General features: G+C 37.2%; 1 protein-coding gene across 2 annotated transcripts in view; it reads right to left on the minus strand.

The window, feature by feature from the left end:
* The window catches only part of lrwd1 (leucine rich repeats and WD repeat domain containing 1), a 49,753-nt gene that overhangs the window by 13,733 nt on the left and 21,020 nt on the right, over positions 1 to 15,000 (minus strand). For both annotated transcript variants that reach the window (XM_062960386.1, XM_062960387.1), the window contains exons 7-10: positions 13,609 to 13,986; positions 11,925 to 12,051; positions 7,763 to 7,872; positions 2,818 to 3,025 (exon numbers count right to left, since the gene is read on the minus strand). In XM_062960386.1, the coding sequence (XP_062816456.1) occupies positions 2,818 to 3,025; positions 7,763 to 7,872; positions 11,925 to 12,051; positions 13,609 to 13,986 (823 nt within the window). The remainder of the gene's footprint in view (positions 1 to 2,817; positions 3,026 to 7,762; positions 7,873 to 11,924; positions 12,052 to 13,608; positions 13,987 to 15,000) is intronic.

The raw sequence follows: 15,000 nt of genomic DNA on the forward strand, positions 1-15,000 counted from the left end.
ATAAGCGAATATCTTGGATAATAAGGAGGGATTAAGGGAAAGCCTATTAAACATAAAATTAGGTTATGATTTTACAAATGAAGCACCAAAACATCATGTTATACAACAAATTTGACAGAAAAAGTAGTTCAATACGCAGTAATGTTATGTTGTAATTACTGTATTTACGAATTTAGCACCAAAATATCATGATATATTGAAAACATTGACTACAAAATGGCTTGGATTATCCAGAGGCTTGGATAAGCGAATGTTGGATAAGTGAGACTCTACTGTATTTGTATTTTTAATTAATTTTATTGTAACTTATCTTTTTTATTTATTATATTTTATTATTTTGTTGGATTATTTTTAGTTGTGTTGTTATTATAGCATTTTATTGTATTAATTTTTAGTGTTTTTTAATTATTTTTATTGTATGATTTGTATTTTTATTTTTTATTAACACTGGGCTGAGTGGGTTGCTAAGAGACCAAGTGGGCGGAGCTTAGCCTTCTAACTGGCAGCAATTAGATAAAAACAATTATTTCTCTCCCTCTAATTAGGACTTTATTTTTCTTTTCTTTTTGTTGTATCAACCTAGAGGCGTGCATGATGGGTCGTGTTGTCAAATTTCGAGGTTGGAGGGCCTGTAGTTTTGTGGGTCGCCGTGATGCCATCACTCTTCTATATATATATATATATATATATATATATATATATATATATATATATAATGTACTGGAGGGTATCCATATATTATATGTGCATATTATACATATACACATATATACATATATAATACATATAATAATATAATGTACTGGAGGGTATCCATATATTATATGTGCATATTATACATATACACATATATACATATATAATACATATAATAATATAATGTACTGGAGGGTATCCATATATTATATGTGCATATTATACATATACACATATATACGTATATAATACATATAATAATATAATGTACTGGAGGGTATCCATATATTATATGTGCATATTATACATATACACATATATACGTATATAATACATATAATAATATAATGTACTGGAGGGTATCCATATATTATATGTGCATATTATACATATACACATATATACATATATAATACATATAATAATATAATGTACTGGAGGGTATCCATATATTATATGTGCATATTATACATATACACATATATACGTATATAATACATATAATAATATAATATAATGTATTTTGTGGTAGGAACCTAGCGGCAAGGATGGTGGGTTGTGTTGCCAAATTTCTAGGTTGGAGGGCCTGTAGTTTTGTTGTTTTGTGGGTCGCCGTGATGCCATCACTCTTCTATATATATATATATATATATATATATATATATATATATATAATGTACTGGAGGGTATCCATATATTATATGTGCATATTATACATATACACATATATACGTATATAATACATATAATAATATAATATAATGTATTTTGTGGTAGGAACCTAGGGGCAAGGATGGTGGGTTGTGTTGCCAAATTTCGAGGTTGGAGGGCCTGTAGTTTTGTTGTTTTGTGGGTCGCCGTGATGCCATCACTCTTCTATATATATATATATATATATATATATATATATATATATATATATATATATAATGTACTGGAGGGTATCCATATATTATATGTGCATATTATACATATACACATATATACATATATAATACATATAATAATATAATGTACTGGAGGGTATCCATATATTATATGTGCATATTATACATATACACATATATACATATATAATACATATAATAATATAATGTACTGGAGGGTATCCATATATTATATGTGCATATTATACATATACACATATATACGTATATAATACATATAATAATATAATGTACTGGAGGGTATCCATATATTATATGTGCATATTATACATATACACATATATACATATATAATACATATAATAATATAATGTACTGGAGGGTATCCATATATTATATGTGCATATTATACATATACACATATATACGTATATAATACATATAATAATATAATATAATGTATTTTGTGGTAGGAACCTAGCGGCAAGGATGGTGGGTTGTGTTGCCAAATTTCTAGGTTCTGGGGCTTGTACTTTTGTTGTTTAGTGGGAGGAACGGACACCACTACTCCTTTATATATATAGATAATTATATATTATTATTTTATATGATTATAAAGGGGACTCAGGGCGGATCACATCTATATATATAAAAGAGTGATGGCATCACGGCAACCCACAAAACAACAAAACTACAGGCCCCCCAACCTCGAAATTTGACAACACAACCCCTCATCCACGCCTCTAGGTTGATACAACAAAAAGAAAAGAAAAAGTCCTAATTAGAGGGAGAGGAATAATTGCTTTTATCCAATTGCTGCCAGTTAGAAGGCTAAGCTCCTCCAACTTGGTCTCCTAGCAACCCAATAAAAAATAATAATAAACACTAAAAACAAATTAAAAACACTAAAAAATTAATACAATAAAATACTATAATAACAGAAAATAACTAAAAATAATACAAGAAAATAATAAAATATAATAAATAAAGATAACTTACAATAAAATTAATTAAAAAATACAAATAAAGTCAAATAAAAATTACACAACAATTTTTAACCAATACCACCACCACTTTGCCACAGCAACGCGTGGCCGGGCACAGCTAGTATTTTATAATATTGTTGTTGTATCATTATATTATTCTCTATTATTATTATTATTATTATTATTATTATTATTATTATTCTATATTATGATGATGATATGGTTATACAAGGGAGCCCGGGGCTTACTGAAGAGGTGTGTCTCGTTGACGGGGCTGAAGCAGGCGGTGGCGATGGGCTTCTTGTGGGCCTTGATCTCCCCGTAGCAGTAGTCGGCCGTCACGTGGATGAGCTTCACGATGCCTCTCCTCCCGGCCGCCGCCAGGACGTTGTGCTTCTTCTTCCTCCCGTCGCTGGTCGCCATGGTCAGAGTCGTCCACGCCACCGTGTAGAACTCCTACCCAGCGGGAGAGAGAGAGAGAGAGAGTGTGAGTGTGTGTCGCCGGAAACATTGACAACCCAGGAACAAAAACCCTGCGGCATCGTGTTATCTAGACACATCACAAAAGTGAAAGTGAAAAATGTCCAGTTACACAGACATCTTCTCAATAGATTGTATCTTCTATATATATAAAAGAGTGATGGCATCACGGCAGCGGACAAAACAACAAAAGTAAACACCCCACAACCTCGAAAATTGACAGCACAACCCCTCAGCCATGCCTCTAGGTCAGGGGTCCCCAAACTAAGGCCCGGGGGCCGGATCCGGCCCATCGAACCCATTTATCCGGCCCCCACGGCACAAGGGCAGAAGGGGGTTGGGCTAAATGACCCAAGGGGTTTCTTATTCTCTTACAACCATTATTATTATCATTATTATTATTATTATTATTATTATTATTATTATTAAGGCTGGGTAGCCATCTGTCAGGGGTGCTTTGCTTGTGCTTTTGATGAACAAAAGCAGAAGGGGATTGGACTCAATGGCTCAAAGGGTCTCTTCCAACCCTCTTTTTTATTGTTGTTGTTGTTAATAATTATTATTATTGCTCAGTGGCCAACTATAGTCCGGCCCTCCAACTGTCCGAAGGATCGTGAACTGGCCCCCTGTTTAAAAAGTTTGGGGACCCCTGCTCTAGGTTGATACATCAAAAAGAAAAGAAAAATAAAGTCCTAATTAGAGGGAGAGGAATAATTGTTTTTATCCAATTGCTGCCAGTTACAAGGCTAAGTTCCACCCACTTGGTCTCCTAGCAACCCACTCAGCCCAGGGGACAGGCACAAGAGTTTGGAGAGACCCCTAGGGGCCATCCAGCCCAACCCTTTCTACTATGCAGCAGGACACAATCCAAGCACTCACAACACATAGACAACGTATAAATACTATACAATACTACACAGGGACATAGACCCCCTCTACCCTCACCACTTTCACAGGACACAAACAACCAAATGCATACTAAACATAAAGACAACCATACAACAGACATTCAATGCCACCACAACCTCAACAATTTCTCACCAACACCACCAGACAACACCACAGCAACGCGTGGCCGGGCACAGCTAGTCTATAATAATATAATTAATCAAAAAGATCCCATCCCTGCCACATCTCCTAATTAGAGGGAGAGGAATAATTATTTTTATCCAATTGCTGCCAGTTAGAAGGCTAAGCTCCGCCCACTTGGTCTCCAAGCAACCCAATAAAAAACAATAAAAAACACTAAAAATTGATACAATAAAATACTATAATAACAGAAAATAACTAAAAATAATACAAGAAAATAATAAAATATAATTAATAAAAATATAACTTACAATAAAATTAATAAAAAAATGCAAATAACGTCAAATAAAAACTACACAACAATTTTTAACCAAGACCACCACCACTTTGCCACAGCAACGCGTGGCCGGGCACAGCTATTGATAATAATATTATAATGTAATACAACATTATACTAATTAATAATACAATATAATGTAAATTATTATATATTATATATTAAACTAGCTGTGCCCGGCCACGCGTTGCTGTGGCGAAGTCTGGTGGTCTGGGAAATAAAGTATTGAGGAATTGGTGGTAGTTAAGGTCAAGGGTCAAGGTTTTCCCCTGACATTAAGTCCAGTCGTGTCTGACTCTGGGGGTTGGGGCTCATCTCCATTTCTAAGCCGAAGAGCCGGCGTTGTCCATAGACACCTCCAAGGTCATGTGGCCACTGGCATGACTGCATGGAGCACCGTTACCTTCTTGCTGGAGCAGTACCTATTCATCTACTCTCATTTGCATGTTTTCGAACTTCTGGGTTGGCAGAAGCTGGGGCTTTAGATAATCTGTGGAAGTGGCCTAAGTGAAGCCTAACTCTGCCTGTCCCCTGGGCTGAGTCAGTTGCTATGAGACCAAGTGGGCGGAGCTTAGCCTTCTAACTGGAAGCAATTGGATGAAAGCAATTATTCCTCTCCCTCTAATTGGGACTTAATTTTTCTTTTCTTTTTGTTGTATTAACCTAGAGGCATGGATGAGGGGTTGCGTTGTCAATTTTTGAGGTTGTGGGATGTTTAGTTTTGTTGTTTTGGCAGTCGCCAGGATTCCATCACTCTTTTATATATATAGATGTCATATTACTAATAATATTACCATAAAATTATGTAGTACAATATAGTAATTTATTGCTTATATGGTGCTATGCTAATAATATATTGTATGTACATTTGATTTGTAAGCCGCTCTGAGTCCCCTTCGGGGTGAGAAAGAAGAGCAGCATATAAATGTAGTAAATAAATAAATACAAAGAGCTCTAGTTATAATAATAATAATAATAATAATAATAATAATAATAATAATAATAAACTTTATACCCCACCCCATCTCCCTGAAGGGACTCGGGGCAGCTTACATGGGGCCTTGCCCGATACAACAATATAATAACAACAACAAAACAATAGTTCCCCCTGAGCAGGAGACCCGCGTGGCCCTCCCTCCACTGACATGCAGGTCATAGTGAGCACACGAACATGTATGTATCACAAACCCTCCCCGTGTCCCCCACAAACACCATCCTGCCCCCCACCCAAGGGAAGGCTTCCATGCGGGGACAATTTCCCCTTAGATGTTCTGCTTCTCCTCCAGAAAGGACATCCCGAGGTTCCCTAATTTGCATGGCATTGCACGGCCTCTCCCTTAACCCTTTACTACCCTTTCCTATGGCACACACTTAACAGAGGGAGTGATCCGCAACTGAACAAGAGGTTTGGAGAGAATTTACACTATGATTTACAAGAGTAGCACTTGACCGACATCCAGAGAGCACCGTGAACCCAACCAAGGATGGATCTGGACCACACTTGCCAGGGATGGTGGGACTTGCAGTACCTTCACTGATTCTGTGACCCCCGCTGACAGTGGACTGGGACCAAACTTGGCACAGAGAAGCACCATGACCAACTGCATGGGTTAGTGGGAATGGACCTTGATTTTGGGAGTTGTAGTTCACCAGCATCCAGAAAGCACGGAGCCCAGCTGACGTCAGATCTGGACCAAACTTGGCACACAGACCCAACAGGGCCAACTGCGCATACAGGGCTGCTTTGGAGGTGACTGACCTCTGATCTGGGAGTTGTAGTTCACCCTTATGAAGAGACCCGGGCTGTGGCGCAGCTGGCTATAAATCACTACTGACCGAGAGGTCATGAGTTCGAAGCCAGCCTGGGTCGGGTTAAGCCTCCGACCATTAATAGCCCCGGCTTGCTGTTGACCTATGCAGCCCCGAAAGACAGTTGCACCTGTCAATTAGGGAAATTTAGGGACGCTTTAAGCAGGAGGCTAATTTACAACACCATAAAACTGCCAGCAAAACACGAGGAAAGGAATGAGGAAGTACAGCCACTTCTGGAAAGCGAAGCAACAGCTCCCCCTGTGGCCGGAATCGTGAAGCTGGAAAAATGTTAAAAATGCCTCTGTGTGTGTCTATACTGTATGTTGTTTGTCGGTTGGCATTGAATGTTTGCCATATATGTGTTCATTGTAATCCGCCCTGAGTCCCCTTCGGGGTGAGAAAGAAGGGCGGGATATAAATACTGTAAATAAATAATAAATAAATAAACTCAGCCGACGAGAGATCTGGAGCAAACTTGGCAGACAGACCCAACATGGCCAACTGCGGATACTGGAAGGGTTTGGGGGTGATGGCCCTGGGAATCTGGGAGTTGTAGTTTACCCTTATCCAGACAGCACTGAACCCAGCCGATGACAGATCGAGACCAAACTTCAATGATATGACCGAACATCCCAATCACCCCAAGATAGTATGTATGTATGTATGTGTATATGTATGTATGTAGTATAGTATATTTATTTATTACGGTCGATGACCAGCAACATAAATGTACAAGCATCAGAATAGCATAGAAACATATGCAATTAGATATTAAGAAACACCGTGAAGAACAAGGTTAAAACACAGTATTGAATGTGGTAGTTAAAATGATATAAAACATTTATATGCTAAAATGGCAAAGGTAAATGCTGAAGTAAATATTAAAACCTACTAAAACCTTGGCAACATCTTGCACTGACAAGCTATAGCTGCTGCACAAAAGCTAGCAACTTTGGCAGTAATTTTGGGGTCTTGGTCTGCCAAAAGATAATCAACATAAAACCTTACAGATCTCCCTGGTAAACTTTCTAAAATTGGATTTATAAAATGTATGTATGTATGTATGTATGTATGTGTGTGTGTGTATGTGTGTGTATATATATACACACACACACACACACACACAAACAAACACATGGTACAACTGTTATAACGGAATCTTGGACATTCTTAAAATTATATATAACGTGTTTTTATTTTGTAATGGTATCTGTTTTATATGAACTGTTGTTTTGTAGATTGTTTTATATGAATTGTTGCTTTTACATTGTTTTTAGGCATTGAATTTTTGCCTATTTACTGTAAGCCGCTTTGAGTCTCCTAGGAGAGAAAGGCGGGGTAAAAGTGATGTAAATAAATAAAATAAATAAATCCAGATCTTGAGTATGGTGTTTCTCGCTCTTGCTATCCTTCCTGACCAGTCTGAACTGGGAATTCTGATCTATATCCTCCTGCTAGAAAGCCAACCAGGTGGTGGTGGTGGTGATGAGAGGGGTGAGTGTCCACTGTGCGGGTGTCCGGGCCCCCTTCCTTACCTCTCCGGCCACTTTGTACTTTTTCAAGACGATGCCCGTCTCGCAGTCCACCAAACAGACCGAGTCCCCACCGCAGGTCGCGGCTGTCCGGGAGGAGCTCACCACCGGGTCTGGAGGAGGAGAAAGGCCAAGAAGAGGGTCAGCATCACCCCATTACAGCCCTCCCCTGGGTTGCAAACATCCAACTTGCAAGCGACTCCTAGTTAAGAACACGGCTGGACTGGATGGCCTTTGGGGGTCCCTTCCAAATCTTGACTATCTCTATCTCATACATATATAGATACCAGCTGTGCCCGGCCACGTGTTGCTGTGGTGGGGTTGATATAATAATAATAATAATAATAATAATAATAATAATAATAATAATAATAATAATAATAATAGCTGGGTGCCGTTCCAAAGGATCTCAACCACATTTGGAAACAATAGACATGGACAAAATTACGATCTCATATATATATATATAGATACTAGCTGCGCCCGGCCACGTGTTGCTGTGGTGGGGTTGATATAATAATAATAATAATAATAATAATAATAATAATAATAATAATAATAATAATAATAGCTGGGTGCCGTTCCAAAGGATCTCAACCACATTTGGAAACAATAGACATGGACAAAATTACGATCTCATATATATATATATAGATACTAGCTGCGCCCGGCCACGTGTTGCTGTGGTGGGGTTGATATAATAATAATAATAATAATAATAATAATAATAATAATAATAATAATAGCTGGGTGCCGTGCCAAAAGATCTCAACCGCATTTGGAAACAATAGACATTGACAAAATTACGATCTCATATATATAGATAGATAGATAGATAGATAGATAGATACTAGCTGCGCCCGGCCACGTGTTGCTGTGGTGGGGTTGATATAATAATAATAATAATAATAATAATAATAATAATAATAATAATAATAATAGCTGGGTGCCGTTCCAAAGGATCTCAACCGCATTTGGAAACAATAGACATTGACAAAATTACGATCTCATATATATATATATATATATATATATATATATATATATATACTAGCTGCGCCCAGCCACGTGTTGCTGTGGTGGGGTTGATATAATAATAATAATAACAATAATAATAATAATAATAATAATAATAATAATAATAATAATAATAAGAGCTGGGTGCCGTGCCAAAAGATCTCAACCGCATTTGGAAACAATAGACATTGACAAAATTACGATCTCATATATATAGATAGATAGATAGATAGATAGATAGATAGATAGATAGATACTAGCTGCGCCCAGCCACGTGTTGCTGTGGTGGGGTTGATATAATAATAATAATAACAATAATAATAATAATAATAATAATAATAATAATAATAGCTGGGTGCCGTGCCAAAAGATCTCAACCGCATTTGGAAACAATAGACATTGACAAAATTACGATCTCATATATATATATATATATATATATATATATATATATATATATATATATAGATAGATACTAGCTGCGCCCAGCCACGTGTTGCTGTGGTGGGGTTGATATAATAATAATAATAACAATAATAATAATAATAATAATAATAATAATAATAAGAGCTGGGTGCCGTGCCAAAAGATCTCAACCGCATTTGGAAACAATAGACATTGACAAAATTACGATCTCATATATATAGATAGATAGATAGATAGATAGATAGATAGATAGATAGATAGATAGATACTAGCTGCGCCCGGCCACGTGTTGCTGTGGTGGGGTTGATATAATAATAATAATAATGATAATAATAATAATAACAACAACTGGGTGCCGTGCCAAAAGATCTCAACCGCATTTGGAAACAATAGACATTGACAAAATTACGATCTGCCAACTGCAAAAGGCCACCCGACTGCACGCATCATCCGATAATACATCACACAGTCCTAGACACTTGGGAAGTGTTCGACTTGGGATTTTGTGAAACGAAATCCAGCATATCTATCTTGTTTGCTGTGTCACAATAAAATAATAATAATAATAATAATAATAATAATAATAATAATAATAATAACAACTTATACACAGTCCTAGACACTAGGGAAGTGTTCGACTTGTGATTTTGTGATATGAAATCCAGCATATCTATCTTGTTTGCTGTGTCATAATAAAATAATAATAATAATAATAATAATAATAATAATAACTTATACACAGTCCTAGACACTTGGGAAGTGTTCAACTTGGGATTTTGTGATACGACATCCAACATGTCTATCTTGTTTGCTGTGTCTTACAAATAATAATAATAATAATAATAATAATAATAATAATAATACACATTCCTAGACACTAGGGAAGTGTTTGACTTGTGATTTTGTGATACGAAATCCAGCATATCTATCTTGTTTGCTTTGTCATAATAAAATAATAATAATAATAATAATAATAATAACAACTTATACACAGTCCTAGACACTAGGGAAGTGTTCAGCTTGGGATTTTGTGATACGAAATCCAGCATATCTATCTTGTTTGCTGTGTCATACAATATATTAATAATAATAATAATAATAATAATAATAATAATAATAATAATAATAAGTTTATTTATATCCCGCCTCCATCTCCCCCGAAGGGGACTCAGGGCGGCTTACAGCAAAATCAGATACAAAACAATAACAAAATATGAAACATCAAAATACAGAACAAAAACCAGTAATAATACATACACAATAACCGGAAGAAGAAAAAAACAAAACAGAAACGCAGTATTAAAACATTGAATTAAAAAAAAATGAGGTTGCCAAAGTGGATAAGCAAAGTGCACATTATGAGTTGCAAATTCAGAAATAGATAAAGTGCACCAGATTCAATTAAGATCACATTGGATTGGGAGGTGATCTGAATTAATATCCCTGTGGAATCATGTCCCAGGTGGGAGAAAAAACTCTTGTCTCTTGCAATTAGTCGCCTTGATTAGCATTTAATGGCCTTGTAGCTTCACGTTTTATTTATTTTCATGGTTCACAGAAACCTTATAATAATAATAATAATAATAATAATAATAATAATAATAATAATGACTCTGAGCTGGAAGGTGTCCAGAAGAAGACGGCAATGAAAAGAACGAAGCCTGTGGCGCAGGCTGGTGAGCAGCCAGCTGCAGCCAGCTGCAACAAATCACTCTGACCAAGAGGTCATGAGTTCGAGGCCAGCTTGGAGCCTGCGTTTGTCTTTGTCTTTGTTCTATGTTAAGGCATTGAATGTTTGCCTTATATGTGTAACTAGCTGTGCCTGGCCACGCGTTGCTGTGGCAAAGTGGTGGTGGTATTGGTTAAAAATTGTTGTGTAATTTTTATTTGACGTTACAGTAGAGTCTCACTTATCCAACGTAAACGGGCCGGCATAACGTTGGATAAGCGAATATGTTGGATAATAAGGAGAGATTAAGGAAAAGCCTATTAAACATCAAATTAGGTTATGATTTTACAAATTAAACACCAAAACATCATGTTGGACAACAAATTTGACAGAAAAAGTAGTTCAATATGCAGTAATGCTATGTAGTAATTACTGTATTTACGAATTTAGCACCAAAATATTATGATGTATTGAAAACATTGACTACAAAAATGCGTTGGATAATCCAGAACGTTGGATAAGCGAGTGTTGGATAAGTGAGACTCTACTGTATTTGTATTTTTTAACTAATTTTATTGTAAGTTATCTTTTTATTTATTATATTTTATTATTTTCTTATATTATTTTTAGTTATTTTCTGTTATTATAGTATTTTATTGTATTAATTTTTTAGTGTTTTTTATTGGGTTGCTAGGAGACCAAGTTGGAGGAGCTTAGCCTTCTAACTGGCAGCAAATGGATAAAAGCAATTATTCCTCTCTCTCAAATTAGGACTTTATTTTTGTTTTCTTTTTGTTGTATCAACCTAGAGGCGTGGATGATGGGTTGTGTTGTCAAATTTCGAGGTTGGGGGGCCTGTAGTTTTGTTGTTTTGTGGGTTGCCGTGATGCCATCACTCTTTTATATATATAGATGTGATCCGCCCTGAGTCCCCTTCGGAGTGAGAAAGAAGGGCGGAATATAAATACTGTAAATAAGTAAATAAATAAACCCCAAGGCTCAACCTCATGAGTAAACCGGGCACCCAGACGGGCACGAAGCCCATTCGCTCACCTTTTCTTGTCCCGCAATCCAGCGGCGGCTCAAAGACGCAGGCCCACAACTGGGTCTTGAAGTCGTCTCTGTTGTTGCCTTTACTGTGACACTGGAGGAAATGGACCGGCTCCAGGCTGATTGTCTCCTGGAAGAAATCAGGTGGCTATTATTATCATTATTATTAGACTCATAGAATCAGAAGGGACCCCAAAGGACATCCAGTCCCACCCCCTTCTGCCAAGCAGGAAGACAGAATTACTATTATATTATTATTCATTATTATCTATTATTCTTACTATTATTACTATTCATCGGGTTATATTATCATCAATTATTACTATCATTATTATTATTAGACTCAAGGAGTAGGAAGAGATCCCAAGAGGCTACCTAGTACAACCCCCTGCTGTCAAGCAGGAAGATAGAATTATTATTATTATTATTATTATTATTATTATTATTATTATAGTATTATTATTGTTATGATCAGACTCAAGGAGGTGGAAGAGACCCCAAGAGGCCCCCCAGTCCGACTCCCTTCTGCCAAGTAGGTAGAATTATTATTATTATTATTACAGTATTATTATTATGATCAGACTCAAGGAGTTGGAAGAGACCCCATGAAGCCCCCCCAGTCCGACTCCCTTTTGCCAAGTAGGTAGAAATATTATTATTATTATTATTATTATTATTATTATTATTATTATGACACAGCAAACAAGATAGACATGCTGGATTTCGTATCACAAAATCACAAGTCGAACACTTTGGTGCGTTGGCCAGGAAATTATTATTATTATTACGGTATTATTATTGTAATGATCAGACTCAAGGAGGTGGAAGAGACCCCACGAAGCCCCCCAGTAGTAGAATTATTATTATTATTATTATTATTATTATTATTATGACACAGCAAACAAGATAGACGTGCTGGATTTCGTATCACAAAATCACAAGTCGAACACTTTGGTGCGTTGGCCGGGAAATTATCATTATTACAGTATTATTATTGTAATGATCAGACTCAAGGAGGTGGAAGAGACCCCACGAAGCCCCCCAGTAGTAGAATTATTATTATTATTATTATTATTATTATTATTATTATTATTATTATTACAGTATTATTATTGTAATGATCAGACTCAAGGAGGTGGAAGAGACCCCACGAGACCCCCCAGTCCGGCCCCCTTCTGCCAAGTAGGTAGAATTATTATTATTATTATTATTATTATTATTATTATTATTATTATTATTATTATGACACAGCAAACAAGATAGACATGCTGGATTTCGTATCACAAAATCACAAGTCGAACACTCTGGTGCGTTGGCCGGGAAATAATAATAATAATAATAATAATAATAATAATAATAATTACAGTATTATTATTGTAATGATCAGACTCAAGGAGGTGGAAGAGACCCCACGAGACCCCCCAGTCTGGCCCCCTTCTGCCAAGTAGGTAGAATTATTATTATTATTATTATTATTATTATTATGACACAGCAAACAAGATAGACATGCTGGATTTCATATCACAAAATCACAAGTCGAACACTCTGGTGCGTTGGCCGGGAAATAATAATAATAATAATAATAATTACAGTATTATTATTGTAATGATCAGACTCAAGGAGGTGTAAGAGACCCCGCGAGGCCCCCCAGTCCCTCCTCCTGCCCCCCGAGAGCCCCATGCAGTACCTCTCCTTCCAAGTCCTTGACGGGGGTGCGGCAGACATCCCTCTTGTCGTCTTCCCCTTCTTCTTCTTCTTCTTCTTCCTCCTCTTCTTCGTCTCCCTCCTCCTCCTCCTCCTCCTCCTCCTCCTTGTGCTCCTCCTGCGCATGCGCGGCCCGCTTGTGTCCCTGTGCTTTGGCCGGCCTTCCCGCTCCGTTGCGGTGCGTGGCCCCTCCGGGGTCCGGCCTGGCGGGGGTCTCCTTGGCCTCCTGCCCCCGGGCGGGCGGCTTCTTGGCGGTGGGCGGGGAGGAGGGCTCTTCCTGGGGGCGGCGCTTCTTCCCGGCGGCCGACGAGGCCCCCCCTTTGGCGCGGGAGCCTTTCCTCTTCCCGGGGGCGGCCGCGCTCTGCTCAGGAGGAAGAACAAAAACCCATCAGCAAAGGAAAGAAGAAGCCCATGGATCCCTGTCAGAGAAATGACGAGGAAAACAAGTCTGGGAATCATTCTCGATCCTAGGCTACCCCCACTGAACTCTAGACGGAGGAAAGCAATCTAGGCACAGCTTGATATAGGGCTGAACGTGAACCAAGAGTGTGATGCAGCCACTCAAAAGGCCAATGCCATCCTAGGCTGCAACTATAACAATATAATATCCAGATGGAGGGAAGTCATATAGGCCAAGGCTTGACAATAGTAATATAGATGAAAAGGGAGCTGAACATGGGCCAATGCCATCCCAGGCTTCATCCATCACAACAATTTTTAACCAATACCACCACCACTTTGCCACAGCAACGCGTGGCCGGGCACAGCTAGTATATATATATATTTATATAAAATTCTATTATTATTGTAGTATATTATTATATTATTACTATTATATTATTGTTATATTATTTATTATTCATGACTACACTGAAACTACAATAGAGAGAAATCAGCGTGGGAACTGCAAGAGGTACCGTAGATTGTTGTACATGGAAATAATGGTAAATAGTAAATAGTTTTTGATTTATTAAATACAGTTATATATTACAATTAAATATTTTTGTTCTTTAAACTATATATATTGTGAAATTATGGGTTTTTTCTCAAAGTGACACACCACCCAAGTCATGCTAGGTTTTTTGGTGAATTTTGACACACCAAGCTCAAAAGCTTGCCCATCATTGGTCGAGGGAAATCATTTTATATATATATATATATATACACACACACACACACACACACACACACACACAGAGTAGAGTCTCACTTATCCAACATAAACGGGCCAGCAGAATGTTCGATAAGCGAATAAGTTGGATAATGAGAGATTAAGGAGAAGCCTATTAAACATCAAATTAGGTTATGATTTTACAAATTAAGCACCAAAACATCATGTTATACAACAAATTTGACAGAAAAAGTAGTTCAATAC

The sequence above is a fragment of the Anolis carolinensis genome, unplaced genomic scaffold, assembly GCF_035594765.1.
Source record: "Anolis carolinensis isolate JA03-04 unplaced genomic scaffold, rAnoCar3.1.pri scaffold_7, whole genome shotgun sequence".
Taxonomy (NCBI): Eukaryota; Metazoa; Chordata; class Lepidosauria; order Squamata; family Dactyloidae; genus Anolis; species Anolis carolinensis.